This window comes from Kryptolebias marmoratus, linkage group LG24, assembly GCF_001649575.2.
Source record: "Kryptolebias marmoratus isolate JLee-2015 linkage group LG24, ASM164957v2, whole genome shotgun sequence".
NCBI lineage: Eukaryota > Metazoa > Chordata > Actinopteri > Cyprinodontiformes > Rivulidae > Kryptolebias > Kryptolebias marmoratus.
This window is the reverse complement of record NC_051453.1, coordinates 7,410,816-7,427,985: the sequence shown is the minus strand read 5'-3', so window position 1 is coordinate 7,427,985 and position 17,170 is coordinate 7,410,816. Positions and strand designations below refer to the sequence as shown.

The 17,170-nt window shown below is 35.6% G+C and overlaps 1 protein-coding gene across 6 annotated transcripts in view; it reads right to left on the bottom strand.

Annotated features, from left to right (window-relative positions):
- LOC108234274 (adhesion G-protein coupled receptor D2) overlaps positions 1-17,170 on the bottom strand; it is a 68,394-nt gene that overhangs the window by 37,699 nt on the left and 13,525 nt on the right. Inside the window, exon 21 of one of the 6 annotated variants that reach the window (XM_037974224.1) lies at positions 14,536-14,993. The exons of the other annotated variants lie outside the window; for them this stretch is intronic. Coding sequence (XP_037830152.1) covers positions 14,964-14,993 — 30 coding nt within the window. The 3' untranslated portion in view covers positions 14,536-14,963. Of the gene's footprint in view, positions 1-14,535; positions 14,994-17,170 lie in introns of those variants that run through there. 6 annotated transcript variants of the gene reach the window in all.

The window sequence follows — 17,170 nt, the reverse complement described above, 5'->3', positions numbered from 1 at the left end:
AACATAAACACATCTGAATAGGAGCAAGAAGACAACAATGTAGACAGTTGATGAAATAAGGAGTTCTGACGAGACTAAAAGTGGTTCATAGATGTTCTGGGCTGTGTGTCATTAGGTTCAGTGCTCAGTGGGTTTATGAACACCACAATGCAAAATGCTTTTCATAAAATCTTTAAAACACAAAATGTGTTTTTATTCTAATATATATATATATATATATATATATATATATATGTGTGTGTATATTAAATGTGATTGATGTAGGCTGATTCACACACCGAGTACCAATAATTGGTTTAACTGCAACTACATGATTTAGTTGAAGCATTGCAAGCATTACCTTACAAAGTAGCTAGATGGTCAAAAGATTCAAGAGATAAAAGTCAGGATGGAATCTAACTTGCCAGGCCCTTTGCGTGTCTTTGGCCTAGGCAAAAATGCCAAATCAATCAAAAAGTTAAACAGTAAGAAAATTTAATGAGTAAAATGAGTTCAATGAGTCAATAGTGTTGGCTTTTTTTAACATCAGACTTGGAAATCAATTCTTTATTGTAAAAAGAACAACTTTTCTGAAAACTTGAACAACAAGTTTGCAAATGGTTGCATATAACAAACCATTTGTTCGATTAGGTTATAGATGTTTGGTCAAAATAATAATAAAAAACATTAAAAGATTCAGAAATGTTGCCCAAATATTGGCTGTGATTATGATCGATTATCTACGGGATGCTCCAGCTGGTGATCATTGTTTAAGTCTTCTATAAAAGAAAGAGTAAAAAAAATAGAAACCATTTACTTTGTGCCATTTTTGGCTGAAAGAGATAAAATCTGTTGTATTTGTTGTGGTTAAAGTGATTTTAAAAATGTAAGAGAAAAAAAAAAACTGTTTTTCTCTTTTTGTACAACTCCTAAAACCCTACAACAGAGTATTAAACCAAACATCTTCTGTGTTTTAAATTATTACAATTTCTGAGCGAACAATACCTTTATACGCTCCCACAACACACACACACACACACACACACACAAACTCTTTTACCTTCCAGCACCCTTCTTTCCAGTCTCCATCAACCTCCCCAATTGTGTAAAGTTAGGGAGCAGAGCGCTGGCAGGTAAAAATCTCAGGAAACAGCAAGTTTATGACATTGTCCTTGGGAAACAAATTTTCAATGTACAGATATGAAAACTATGATTAAGGGGGAAGGGCAGTGTCTTGGCAAGAAGATAGGGACTGACGGGGCAGCTTTTTCTTTTCTGCTGGAATATATTGCTTCTGTCAACCAAGTGTTCCCTTTTATAAGAGGAACGGGTAAAACGCTAAAACGAAGTAGAATGACAAGAGGTAGAGCTACTATTTTTTATTAACTCTGTTTTCTTTTAAAAAAATACAAAGAATTATTTAACAAACAGTTTAAAAATAGGATTACCATCTGATCATCCTCAGGTTTTTATTTAGCAATACAAAATAGAGCTTTTTAATACTTTATACTTTAAAATAGCTCTACAGTAGAAAAAGGGAAAAGGTAAAATAAAGGTAAGTCTACAATAAAAAATATACATTTTGTAAATGTCATATTTTATTCATACTAACAGCTTAATTTTAAGCAATTCAGGACAAAAACCTCAACATCTTTCTTTAAAGAACTGAAGGCTTTGGTGTCACCCAGTGCCAAAAATGTGTGCTATTTGAGCAACTTAGACGTGCCGTCAAATATACCAGCCTAAATTCAAACACACAGACACACTTTTCACAAATAGAGCTATCTGCATCTCCACTTGGCGAAAACGGTGTGGAAAAACCCTGCCCTAACACCTGGTAACCATTATGGAAATGAGAGACAGAAGAGGTTAAAATGCTGTGATTGGGGGGAAAAGAAAAGAAATTCACACTTCTTCGCTGGGACTTGCTAATGTCTCTGACCCCTCCATGCATAAACAGTTTAATTAACATGTATACATAACTCTCACTTTAACTGCTCGTGGCATGTCAAATCAAAGTGTCTGTCAAAGCTGTAAAATAGCGAGTTGATACTTTGCAGGCCCTCGGTTCAAATCCAACTCGGTGTAACTGCTCCAGCTGGCCAGAAAAAGCTGGCAAGAAGATGTGAAGACAGAGAAAAATGCAGGTATATGGGCAACCTGCCACTCAGACGGTTTGAAAAGGTAAACATCTTGCAATAAAAACGCAGCAACGCCCAGAACTGCCTTAGGTCAGATGGTAAGAGGTTAGTATTGAACACTCTGGTGCATTTCAACAGGTTTAAAATATATGTCTGACATAAACATAAAAAACAATCAAGTAAATTACAGTTCTATCATTATTAATGCATGTTTATACATAACACACCAGTCACTGATAGACTGTACGAGTACATTTTACCCACTGAAGTCAACTACAAACTAAACCAACTAAAAGTATTACAAATCCTGAAGGAGAAATTCAAATACCATGAGGTAGTACCTAGTTTGAGTTTCCATATTTTTGCTTTAAAGTATATGCAGATTTTGCAACAGGCAGAATCCAGATTGATAGTTTACTTTAATATGTTTTGACATCTAAGTCGATATTTCAGGGTCACCCAGTAGTGTTAAACTATTTAGTTCCGCTCTCAATTATAAAACACTCTTAAAAAAAACTTTCTGTAAGAATGGGATTGAGGCTGAATTTGTTTTCTGTTTCCATTCTATTGTTCATAATTAAGTAAAGTGGGGAAGTTATTTTTTGAAAGAAGCTTTTAGGATTCCTGGTCTCCCTACCCGTGTCCAGTCAGTTGGGTTGTCAAACAGAGAAATGGACCTCCCAAGCCAGCCTGCCTCAGCGGGGTATATCGCTAAAGAGGAAAACTGAGAGAGCACACACATACACAGGCAGACACTGAGGCCAGGAGTAACACCAGTACTGGTGTGTGATGGCTCAGGAGAGGAGGGAGAGTTATTAGCTTAGCCCTGAACCACCTACTTAATATAGGGGCAGGCGGTGATCGCTAACAGAGCCTGGCAGAGGTGACAGCTTTTGGCCCTGCTTGAGGAAATCCAATTGAAAAGCAGCCAAGAGGAACAACAAGCTCGAAACAGATGTTGCTTGCTACCACCAGTGCGACTTGGGTACACATAACCCAGCGGTAACAAACCACGATGGCATGGCTGACACAGAAACCTACACACAGTGATCACAGAGGGTGCCAAAATCCAATAATACTAATTAAAGACCTGAAAGGAGTGCACATTACCCGCTGCCTTTCATGTCAGAGGTTTAAACTAAGATCATCCAATGTTGAGAAATAAAGTTATAACTGTTTTGGTCAAATCTTAAAAATAAAATTCTGTGATATTAGCAGTTAGCATTCAGAGTATGTGCTGTGAATGGCTCTCAGCTAACACCACAGCAATATTTAGTTCAATATCTGTAAATCTGACTAGGTTAAAACATTTTTTTTGTCTCAGTTAAGCTAGCTGTGGCAGCCATCTTGAATTGGGTTGACTCCAAAAGTTAATCAAGCTGTAGATAGAGAGTATATCCAAGGATTACTTTCTGAAATACTGAAAGTTTCAATAAAATCCTTCCAGTGCTTCATGAGATATTTGGCTAACAGGCAAAGAAATACAAACACACACCCAGACACAAGCAAAAACATAATTATCCTCTTTCGCCTTTCAGCAGTGAGTGATAAAAAAGCCACAAGAGCAAAAGCAAAACAAAAAACCATCTAATATGCACATGTTGTCACTGATAATTACCTGGCACCCTGTAGGCCATATCTATCCTCCCAAGGATCTCATACCACCCACAAAAGATCAGATTATTAATCAGTTAAGCACAGTCTAATGCAGGAGTCAAGTGTAACCAGGTTTAGAAAGACCTACTGAGGGCAGATACTGAGTGAGCGTCCCTACATCCTCAACCATGTTCAGTAGAAGTAAAACTACTCACTTGGTGAGGCAATGCAAGAAAATTTGAAATAGTGTAACAGTGAGTGCTACGATGGGTTAATAAGATCAAATAGGTAGTCTTGAAGCAAAAAAAAGGTACCTGTCACTATTGTTGTGTTAGATTTCTGTAGTTGTTTTGCAAATGCAGCAGAAGTACACTAAACATGTGAAATGTGTACAGTAGAAATGTTCATCCATGTGTGCCTGCAGCTACACTCAAGAAAAAGTAAAACAAAATCTTTTATGAATACATGGCTTATACTGCTAATCTTGATGCATAAATGCTGTAAAACTCAAAGTTTTTTTGTTTTATAATCCTCTCTTGTACATGGCTAATCAAAGACTGTCCCCAGCACTACCCCTTGGCCATGAAAACAGTTTTGTTGTTGACTCCTGTTGGACTCCTTGCACACAAGAAAAAAAAAGTATAATAATTTTAAAAAAACACTGTTAAGCTGTTTCTGTTTTATCCATATTATTATGTGAGTTTAACTTAGGGTTGTGTAATATTATTTGCATAAACACTTTTTTACTGATTATTTTCTAATTAATACAATGTTATACAAGATATTTCTTTCAAGAGGATGACATAGAAAAAGAAAAAGAAGGTAAAGAAAACTGTTTGTAAGCTTGTTAAAAAAATGCCTGTTGGAGCATGGACCCCAAAGCCATCTTCCCCAGAGAAAAGATCACCCAACAACGCAGCCATAAATTGTTCTCATTTTTCAACATAGCTGAAACAGCATCTTAAAGAAAACAACACGCAGATGGTCAAATCATCACAGCTTTTTGATCCAATAGTAACTGATTTTGGAAAGGACAACGTTACCATAGTCATACTAGCACTCATTTGTTTATTCATTTTTTTATTAGCACTGTAGCAACAGAGCAAGGATGAGACATGGAAGAGAGACAGAGAGACGTAGAAAGAGAAGAGAGAGGGGGTTGGGGGGGTTAAAATCAATTGTGACATATCTTTATTACCAGTCATTGACAAATGACAACACATTTACCATTGCTCTGGCATTGTGTCAGTGTGTGTCTTATCGATTTTACATCAGAGGGACAAACGTTATTGACGAAGTGCCCAAGAAACAGATGAGCACTCTATTTTACTTGTTTTAATGTTTAAATAAACCAGAGTGACAAAGAAGGGAGGAGATGTGCTGAAGATCTAAAAATTCACTTCATTTTGAGGCATTTACATAAATTCTGCCTATTTCAAGATAAAAATAAGCCGGTAGCTACACCCAGAACCTCATCGTGCTGCACACGTTTCATTATTTGGAGGAATGGTAAAAAAAACACAAGAGAAAAAGATTGAACTGTAAACAAACTAGCTTTTAAACAAGACAATTTAGGGTTGCGTGCCTTAGGCGCCAAGAAAAACACAGCCATGGAAAAGTGATACAAACTTTTAACACATGGGTCAAAGCAGCAGTCTTTGAACTGTGGAGGAAAAGCACGCAGCTAGTGCTGCGAGCTGTTTAATTAAAAAATACTTAGGTTTTCGGCTGGCTTATCTGGGGTACCCTCTTGTCAAATACAATGTGATCCTGTTGTCAATCTTCCTAGGCGTTTTCTAATTGCATAGCTTTCCTCTGACAGAGAGAACAAAGAACAAGTCCTGAAAAACAGCAGCTGGTACGAGGATAGTTTGAAAAAAACTGTACATAATGGAGTCGCATGTGGGCACTATCTGACTGACATTCAGTCTGACGCTCACTATAATACCTGCTGAAACATCTGAATCTGAACACAAACTGGAATTTAAATGCAACTTTTAGTCTGAATTATGCCCACACTTTAAACTTCAAATAACATTAGTTTGACATTCATGGATCACCATAAAAACATAAATTCTCCTGGTCATATAAAAGACAGGGCACCCACACAAGATACTGAGTGAAATTCAGAATTTTCAAAACATTGCACTTTAAAACTGCTTCAGACAGTTTATTTTTAGTGGCCACTACACGGTAATGCCCTTACAGTACCAACAGATTTAAACAGAATGTCCACAATGATAAATCTCTGCACAATTTACCAACAAACATCCTGAAGTAACAGAAATACAGCATCAAAACTGTATAAAAGACAAGGTCTAAGGAAGGTATCAGTACATGTATGGAACATGTTAATAGAAAGCTTATACAAACTGTACAAATGGGGTTGCCAATTAGGTTTTTCATCTGGCATTAAGTCCTGGATTCTCTACAAATTTTAACTGCAAACCCACTTTAAGATTTAGTTTTTAAGAATTTTATCAATCTCTCTATTAAGTTAGAAGAAAAAAAAACATCTGGCAAAAGGACACCCGCTTATCATTTTTTCCAAATAATGAAGGACAAAAGATGTGACATTCACAATTTTGCAAACTTAGAGTTAAAATGGAACATCATACTCCGAAACCAAGAAATGTCCTCACTTATACCATGTGTAACAACCAAAACTGCACCTCTGACAAGTGGTTATTACAGATAAATGGTTGTAAAATGTACATTTAGGTAAAAAACCAGGAGAACGATTGGTTGTTCTCCTGTTTCTCAACTGCTATAAGATGAGCGGAGATTAAAAAAACTCATTAGAGTTGAGAAGTGCAAGTAGTTGATATGTTGTTGAATAAGTTGGGACAGAAAATAACTAATAATGAAAAAGAAAATGTCTCATTTATTAAAGGTGTGTGGATTATCAATTAGAGTCTTGATAAATCACTGCATTTTATATGTAACCTTGCATTTGTGAGTGAATACAAATAAATCATTTGTATATTAGGGAGCAATAAGCTGTAAACAAATTATTTTATACCACTTTTAATAATATTTTTCATGTTTCATCAATACGTGTACTTATCAAACTTCTACTATTCTTGCAAATAAAAAACTTCTAGGAGAGAAAAAAAGCTGATATTAGTTTTCTTCAATAATCAGTATAATGCAATATTTGTTTGAATAAATAACAAAAACATTAGACTAAAGTTATTAGCTGCTAAGATAACTTAAGTGGCAGAAAAACTCCATCCAACATTTTGGAAAATTGAACAGTTTGAAAGAGATTCTGAAGTAACCTTGTGTCTTTGTGCGCGTTTGAATGAGCAGAATAAATGGATCTCATAAGTGGTTGTATGTCTGCGGACCTGCGCAGTCCAATCTCTGGGTGTCTCTGTATTCATGTATTTGTCTGTGTGTGCAAGTGCGTACGAGGGTGCTGCAGCGGCACCATAACGGCGAGGTGTATCCATCATGATAAGCCGGCAGACTCGGTGACTGTCACTTGCAATCACACTTCACTACGGTTCAAAGGACTTCAAAGTGAAAATGAATGGTAGTTCATTGTCATGAAGACTTCATATATCTTCGTTTATGTCTTCAATTTTGCTCTTTTACACTGTCTTTTACTTTTTGGAACCAAGCTCCGTATTTTCTTTGTAATCCCTTTTTTTTCTAAGGACCTCTAAAATTCCCAATGAGACTTGAACTTCAAGAAAAAACTAAAGTCAAACAAAATAGTAATTAAAAAAAAGACAATTTTTGTCTTTAACTTGAACTTGAGGGGAAAATAATTTTCCACAAAGTTTAGCTTTTTTTTTTTCTTGCTGACAACAAAATATGTAAAAATTAACTTCCATAATTATGGTAATATGTCTAAATATAACTGAAACAAGATTAGAGAGCCAAAAGACAATTATCAATATGTCAAGACTTAATATCAGGTGAAAGAGACCTTTTGATAGGTGATGACAGTTTCCATCCTTTAAACAAACAGGAAAATAAAACTAATGGAAGTGTTATTGTACAATTCTATTACACGATATCTTATTTTCTGTTTTTGTTTTTTGCATATTCTTAAGTCTAGTTTAACTTGACCAATTCTATTAAGCAAGTTTGGGTTTTTTTCTGTGTGCGAGTTGGATATGGTTTCCCAATATAATGAATAACCATCTGTTTTAAAATCATGAAAGTAAAGAAAACCAAAAAACCAAAAGAATCCAGCAGAAATGGCAGACTGGCAGACAAGTTTTGCATAAAAGAGACTGGGTTTGATAATATAAAAAAATAAGTACACTCAACCTTTTAATAAACAAAACTCTTTTGTGTTAACTGGGACTAATTTGTTTTGACATAATTACCTAAAAACAATTATTTCTGAAATAAAACTCAATAAAAAGTAACTTACTGTAATTTGTCTAATTGGTGATAAAAAATTCCCTTTTAGATTATTGTTATAAAATGTGTAACCAATGAAAAGTTCAATGCAACATAACACTAGTGATGCAAAAGTTGCAGGACAGGCGAGGCTTCTCTTTAATCTAGTAATGACTCAGAAATGACAGCGTGTTTAAAACTGTGAAGATCAGGCTACAGCTCTCCCTGCTCTGGCCCGGGCTCTGTTCTCACTCTCCGAGCTGTTTGATTGGCACATGCTTTCACTTAATGAGGGATAATTACTAAGTAAAACAAGTGGGAGACCACATCTGCTCAGTGTAAGAAGAAGTCCAGGCCTGGCGCGATCTGTCAGACGAGGCTTTCAGGATATGGGAGTGAATGCTTTACCCACCATCACTACCTTCTCAGTCCAAGACGAACCCTCCAGGGCTCCCCCTCTCAGCCCCGACGAGAAGCAGATTAATAGGAATCAGCATGTGGCTGTAAACACTCAGCGGGAAGAGTGCATATCTGTGTGTGCTGACATACATAGGAAATGACCAGGGTATCTGTCGAGGGCTGGCTAGGGGCCACAGCAGGAAGGGCAAAAGGCCAGTGGGGACGATCGACATCCCAATCAGCGTCCTGCTGCCAGAGCTGTTGTTCTCAATCTCCAATCTCCACTGTTTTGTTTACTTTCACACAATGCTGTACTCGAACGGTAGTAAAACACACAGGTAGCCGCCCTGCTTCCCAGACACCTCGACAAACTGCACATAAATAATCTCTGCATGAAACAGAGCATGAATAAATAGTCTCTCCATCATCTGTCCCTGAATGCAGACAACTGTCTTCATTAACACTAATGGCATAAACTAACTTTTAATGGGAACCTTGCTGTGTCTGAAAATTTGATACACTAAATTGACACTAAACATTTAAGAATGACTAAAAAAAAAGGAGAGAATATTTACATAGTTTCTCAACTTTATTTTAATTAGTGAGGGAAAAAAAGAAAAAAATGTTGACGAAAGCAATGAAAAGGTAGGTAGGTAGGTACATTTATTTATATAGCACTTTTCAGCACAATGTGACTCAAAGTGATTAAAAGCAAAACAATTTCTCATTTTAAAAATCGCGCTCTTTTATGAAAAGCAAATATTGTCTCCAGCAGACATCATTATTCTAGACTGATCTGAATAAAGCAGCCATCCAACCTCGCCTAAATTAAATTCAATGAAATCATTTTAGTTTTAAATTTCTAAATAAACAACTAATATAAAATTTATAGGATATTGAACTGGAGTAGAAAAAAAAATAAAAATCTTAAAAATAGAAGACCTTTCAAATCAATTCATTTTTTTTCTTATTTATTTTGCAAAGACAACCAAACTGTTGACTAATTACTTCAATATTTAGCATTAGGAAAAGCTGGAAACACATTTTAAAGAAATAGTTGTTGGATAAAGTGAGAAATGTTTAAATTTGACCAAATACTGAACAACATGTTAATTTCTTCCTCAGCTCTATTTAAGCATCTCATTACCACCCAGCAACTAAAAGAATAACAGTGTTTTGATTTCTTGCCCTATTCTGACCCAATTCTCACTAATTACCCCCAAAGTATACATCAAAGTGGGGCAAACCTACAGATCTGCTTCGACGTGGCAGGGTAAGGAAAACCAGGACTATCCCTAACCTGATCACCCTGAGCCATACCTGATATGGTTGTTTAAGATTGTGTGTGTGTGTGTGTGTGTGTGTGTGTGTGCAGACATGCCAAGTGGTGTCAGCTAATACAAAAGGCAAGGCACTGAACTTATAAATAGAACGCTCATTGTTTCGACACGGGTAATTTCTGGTGTTGGAGTTGTCGGCAGCATAGACTGAGTGAAGAGGGGACATGGGAGAGTGAGGTCATAAAGTTGAAGAGTCAGCTGTTTGCTGACATGCACACACACATACGTGCATAAAAGCACAGACAAATATATTGCGAAACGCATCAAAGCGTTTGGATTGGATGAAAATAAACTCTGCTATACAATGAGAAAGAATTGTCTCTTTTTCTAACACACAACTGCAAACCCAGGTACGACTGGGCAGGGGCAGAGGGGATGGTTTGCTTTCTTATGACACAGTCGATTACTAAATTGAGCTGGCAGGTAATTCTAAGGCAAATAAACACTCGCAGGTTTAACACAAGGAGAGGTCTTTAGAGGTAGTGGTGCAATGACAGGAATTCTCTCGCCTTTTTTGACAGGAAGCTTATTATTTCCACTGCTTTATTTTCGCAGGCCAGGCTTTCTAGAACTGATCTCTTCAATAGCATTTCATTCCCACCCAAAACGAGGAAAAAAGGTCAGTCTATCTTCATCTAAATTGCTTCAACTCTCAGTTCAGTTTTGCTGGTCTGTCTCTTTACAACTAGACTTAATATTTACATTACAAGAAATAGGTGAACACTGACATATACACACACACACACATATATATATATATATATATATATATATATATATATATATATATATATATATATATATATATTACAGTCTTTCTCACAGGATGATTTTCAAGTCATTTCAAGGGTACTTTGGTCACCATCTTTATTAAAAACTTCTCCAAAAAACCTTGATGTTAACATTCAGAATCAAGCGTCCCTCTGTAAGACATCTTCCATTTAAGATTTAGAGCACACAGAATTATGGAATATTTACCACTGCTTTTTTTAAACAAACAAATAAAATAAAGTAAATATAAAAAAGATGAAAGGAAAATAAATAAAAACAAGCGCAAGTGGAAAAAAAAAGCAAAAAGAAAACAAAAAGAAAACCCACTATGAATATACTACTTGAAAAAAGCTTTGTTTCGTTCCTATTATAAGTGCCATCTCCAAGAAGCGTAGTGGGAGTCTGAGCTGACCTTGGTTTCCTGTTTGAATATTATTTTAATGGCATGCTTGGTAAATGAGAATGCAATGCTAACAGTGGACTTTTTTCTTCTTTATTCCTATCTTCCCAGGCAGTGGGGACGCAAACAATCTTGTTGTTTATTTGCTTGTTAATCCCACCTTATAATTATCTAAGACATCAATTAAAAAATAGATTTCTAAATAAATCTACAAAACTCTTCCTGTGACTAAAAAAAACTCTTTTCCTCCCACTGGGACACAGACCCCTCATTACTTAAATCATTTTTTTAATTTGTAAAGGCTTGATACGTGCATAAAATGTGCATAACAATTTGTATCACAAAGTTCTGCAGCTAACCCCTCTATCCCTGCGTGCCATGTACTGATATATGAGTACAAGCACCCCACTTCTGTGTATCAGTGTCATGCACAGGCTTTACAGACCCTGACGACTTGCAGTTTAAGCTCACTTCAGTTTGTGTTTTCAAATTAAATTGCATTATTTTATAATATTGATACATTAAAATGAACTATACTGTACCTCTGTTTTTTAACTAACCTACACTGCTGGTAAAGTCCATAGTACATGAAATTTTATTCAGGCACAGAGCATCAATACTGGGAGTACCCCAATAAGGGAAAAATAAAATAAATAAATAAAAAATGGTGATGCTGAATACTTTTAAAATAGCAGCTGCATGCTCATTCACAAAGAGTAACAGGTGTGGTAAGGGGAAAATTATTCATGGTAATAATTGTCAAAAAAAAAAAAAAAGTGTGGACATGCAATGTGGGGTACATCAAAAACATTAACAAGGGACGGAAACAGGAAAGGAAACGTGTGCCTTTGAATGGGCCCGTTGTGTAGGTCCAGATGAGAGAACAGGCGTTACATGAATGACAAACTGGATCTGAGTTCTACTGTTTTTATTCTGGAACTATGGGTAAATGAAAAAAATAAAATAAATAAATATGCACTTGCGTGCATGCACACTTACATTACAGTGCATGCAGAGTCTAATTAAATGTTAAAAAAAATGTTTTTAGCAAAATTATTTTTGATACAATGGCTTTTTGGAACACAAACTACAAAACAGCAGCAGCAGCAACTTCCCTCCTGATTATTAAACATTAGACAAAATAGAGACTATAATATGCATCCACTAGGTTTTAGTTATTTAGTTTCCACGTCCATCCCGTACAAAGAGTACTATTATAATGCATGATGAAAGCTCAACACTCTACATATCAGTGAAACAGCTGTGGATTTGTCTGAGCTACTAATCTAAAGCTAAAATTAGTCAAGATCCAAAGCAGCACTTTGCAGCTGGTTTTAACTACAACAGGCTCATTAATTATTAATTAATTATGAGCTGAATTATAACCTAATAATGAAGTAACTTGTGAACCAACTATCCTTGTTTTAACCAACTAAATGGTATTTTTTTAAATGGTCATTTTTTCCTCAATGAGTGATTCAACTGACTGAAATATAATTTGTAAAACATTTCAAAGTGATCACATCAAAAGTGTGCATTAAGCTGTGCAAATAATGTGATCACTGACTGCAGCAGAGTTACTTCAGTTTTGCAGTTTAAGAACAACAATCATAATCACTACAGATGTCATAACAGCATTGCTTACACAACAAATCTCCCATAAGGCAAAAATCAATAAGCAGAGCAACACTCTATTGATCATACCTATATGTTGGATACTCACTGATGTCTATACTGTGTGAGGGAGAGTTGATTTAACTTCAATAGGACTGAATTCATTTTATTGTCAGACATATCTGTTTTTAAACTGCAAGATGTTTTAATATTATGCCTCAGTTATGTAAAGTAAAAAATAAACTGAAATGAAATAAAATCTACAATCACTCTGTAAATGTGTGAAATATTTCTCCTTTTTTATTGCAGCTTTAGATAATCTTGTGGAAAAACAAAAATGTGGTGATATTATTTCACAAGGTTTAAAACATTTTTGCCTAAGAAAAAAAAAACAGTTCTTGCATTATAAACGGTGGTATTTTTTTATTTAATTTAAAGTGACTACACCAGATGATTTGTGTCACAGTCATTCTGAAATACATACAAGTGCTGTATTCATTAGAGAACTATAAAGTATTTCTTGTCCAAAAAGCATCTTTATCCCTGAGTGAAACAGTTCACCTTTAAAGCTTTACCAAATGCCTGTGAACCCTAATTATCACTCACTGGTCTGTTTATGTCTTAAGAAAAAGGACAATTAAGGTGGTGTTAAGATAGAGATCTTAGTATGATACAGATGAAAAAACTGAGAAAAAAATTCTCATTGGTTTTTGTGCCTTACTGACGTTTAATTGGAAGGCACAGCGCTGCCCTCCACAGGAAGAAAAGCAACATAACAGGAAAAAATAGACACATTTTAAAAGAACACCTTTTTTGCAAAGTCACTAAAACTACTAACAGAGACTTCATAAGTGACTTCCGGAGAACAAACGTTATCCTAACATTTTTTTTTTAATCAGCTGCCTAACTTCCTTCACCTCTCTTCTGCCATCTCTTCCTCCTTCTCTGAACCTCAAAGTTATTGATAGTTTAAAGTTATGGGCTAATAATAAGATGGACACTGCACGGCCAGGAGCCTATTATATCCAGGTAATAGATAGTACAGGGATTTTGAATGACATTACCCAGAGATTGGATGACAAAGGATGGAGAAATTTATGGTCCACCCTAAGAGCGCCATTCTCCTTTCTCTCGCTGATAAGAGAGCAGATGAGCCATGACTGTATTTATGGTAAAGATGCTCATAAATTAAACAAAAAAAGTACTGAAAGTTTTAATAAACTTAAACTTTACACTGAAAAATGCAAAGTATTAGTAGTTGCTTATTTTTTACGTTCTTTAAATAAAATGCTATGTGCTAATATGCTGTAGTTCACACCTTTTAAATAAACTCTGTTTAATCTTTCTCCTTATTTTACTCCTTACATGTACAGTAAGTTTGGAGAACATCGTTCAACTATAAAATAATAAAAGCTTTCTTTTGCTCAAAGTGATGTATAGCTTGCCGTACGCTGGCCTACACACACACACACACACAAAAACTGTTCTTCTTTTGTCAGAATCCGTCAAAATGTTGACCTAAATTTGTAATATTGAAGGTTAAAAGAAGCAAAAGAAAAATATGATTAAAGGAGTGATCCTCTCACTCAAGCTGAGCATCATTCAGGTGAAGAAATGCAAGCATAATGCTAAACCTGGCTGCAGTTTGCCAGATTTACACTGATCTGACACCAGGTCTGCTGTGTCTGCTCATGTATTGAGAATAATAACAGCAACAGTCGAGACACTTCGCTGTTGTGACAATGGAAGGAGGAGAAGAGGAGCGAGATGGGAGGGCTATGAAAAAAGCTTGTCAACATTATCTGTTTTATTGATTTCACAGTAAAAGCCTGCTGCTTAAGCTTTATGTTGCTTTGGCTGGCCCCATTGAAAGTACAACAGCAGCAAATAAAAATGAAAACATAACCTCAAACACTTGCTATTAATTTATTGATTTACTCTTTTTATTGCTTGTCCACCAGGTTTTGCAAGTGTCACTATTACAGCTCTACAGATTTCATCATTTTTATGAGAGCAAATTAGTGGTCAAAAGGATCGATGACAGTGAAGACGGTGAGACCATCTTCAGCAGAGGTTACTGTAACACAAGGTCTATTCAGATTATTTAAAAAAGCATCAAGGTAAAGGAGTACATCCCTGCAAACAGCTCATCATTAGAATAAGAAATATTTGTAAATAACTGATAAAACACAGGAAGTCCTTTTTTTTTGTTTTTGGAGGCAGACGAATCTTTACTCCTGAACATTTTTTTGCACATCTCTAATTTGCCTCTACACCTTCAGTTTCCAAGATAACCTGGGTCACATCACCCTCACTGCAAAGCACCGGCAAGCTTTGGAAAGTTGGGAACCATCCAACCATGTTTCACCCATCAGAGGTGTGCTGATTCCCATCCTGTGGTGAAAGAGCTGATATTTCAAATCTACTGTCAAGACAGAAATCATAGCCCTTAAAGTCTTAGTTTTCTTCTCAAAAACTAGATAAATAAGTCTCAAAACCACAAAGAGAAACATTTAACTAACATTTAAGATAAAGTATCTCAGAACCATAAAATTTGTTAAAACTGCCCGTCTCTTATTTATACTTTATAAAATATTAATATTTTCTGATAGTTTTAACACAAAACAGTTTTACAGCAAATCACTGTATTCATACAACAATTAGTACAGCTTTTCTGGAAAAAAAAAAAATCTATTTCTGGCTATGTATACTGCCTGCAGCTCGAAGAAGAAATCACTTCAAAGATTCTGCCATCTGATATGTATCACACACACAATAACTTCAAACATTTCTTTTAAAACCTTTTCACCAATGCCATATTTCTGCTGTATCACTGAGGTAGTTCGTAAGAAATAACCAGTACATGTTGTAGTCAGTGTGCTGGATTTCCTTCATTTCAGACACAAAACAGGAGCTGCAGTAGGAGGAGTGTGCTTTCTAAGCCTCCATCGATCCAGACTAAGTGTTTGAGGGCTCTTTAACTCACTTTCAATTCAAGGTTAGTTGGTTTGGAAGAGCACTTAATGTTGTGGACCCCCCCATGCGTATGTGTACATTTATAAATGTGGTGAAAGCTTGTAGAAGCCAGATTGGAGCAGGACCTTAGATGCTGCCACAGGAGTCCCATGTGGGCAAATAGTTTGACTCTGCTCTCACTCACTGTTTAATAGGGTTTCAAACTGAGTTGGTTAAAAGCTTAGGACACAACACAAATTACTGCTGAGCCGGGAGGGAGACAGAGCTTTTTGACTGATAACTGTTCAGATGTTTTTGTATCCATGCTTAGAAGAAAAATTAATATTTTTCTCTGATGAGACGTCTTTATACGTTTTAATTTTGGTTGTTGTCTGGAAGATCGTAAACTCTAAGCAACACATTTGAACTTTATTTTGCTGAGAAAAAGCTTTAAAAAAAGGTACTGTCATTACAAAAACACTGCCATCTTTACAGCTAAACAGGCAAAAAAGAAAGAAACAAAATCAAATATTGTCACAGCGACATCTGCACTTCTTAGCTAATTCAAAGTGTGAACAAGCAAAAAATAAGAACTAAACTTTAAATGTATATCGAATTGTTATATATTCCAGAGTAGAATAAAGTGCCATGCAGACTGAAGACAAGAAATGCAATACGGAAGATGAGCTGAATGGACAGAACCAGACAGAATTATGCATGAAATAAAGTCGTAATCCATATTACATATTACCACGTTTAGTAGTTATACAACAAGAGCCCAGTAAAACCCATGTCTTACTTACTGCCAACATGTAAAAAATATAATTAGATATGAGAAACTATTTATGGCAACCAAGAGATCTGGCTTAATGATCAGGGTGTAGCTAAGACTTCTATTGATTTTCATGTTAAATATACAGCTCAATTAAAGATAGCACTGATTAAAAGACTTGCCAACGCAGATGTAGAAATGCTGGGGAAGCAGAGGAACCTGTGGGTGTCTGCTGCAGTGAAAAAAAAAAATCTAATGATATCATCCAAGCCTTCTTCATACGCAGCGGACGGAAAAAAGCTACGATTGTTTTTGGAGACCCTCGTTTTCTCTAGGACCCTTTTCATAAAGAGAACAAGCACATTCCTCTAATATGTATCTAAGTAACAAAACAATTTAAGTAAAATATATCCAATAATGCTTTACAAAAATCTGTTTTTAGGATATATGGTCATATATAAAGAATATTACAGGCCTCTAAATTCTAAAGCAAAAGAATGATTAAACAGCTCGTTTACCCCTTTCTGCATCAACCTTGACAAAAAGTAAAATAAAACCTTGACAGTTTTGTATCCTGAACTGCAGAGATACATTTATAATGAAAATCTTTCTGTTTTTGATAGTTGAAGAAAAATATTTTAAATTGTAACTTTTAGTTCCACGTTGTCAAACAGTTGCCACGTTGTTTACCTGCAACAAGGTAACATCTGTGACAAGACCTGGGGTTTTTTAAGTAAAAAAGATGACGTAACAACTTGATCAAGTAAAGGAACGGTTTTAATGTTGCAGCTAACGAGCATTTAGGATTCATAAAAAAGATGTAAGTCTTATTTTATTCAGTTTT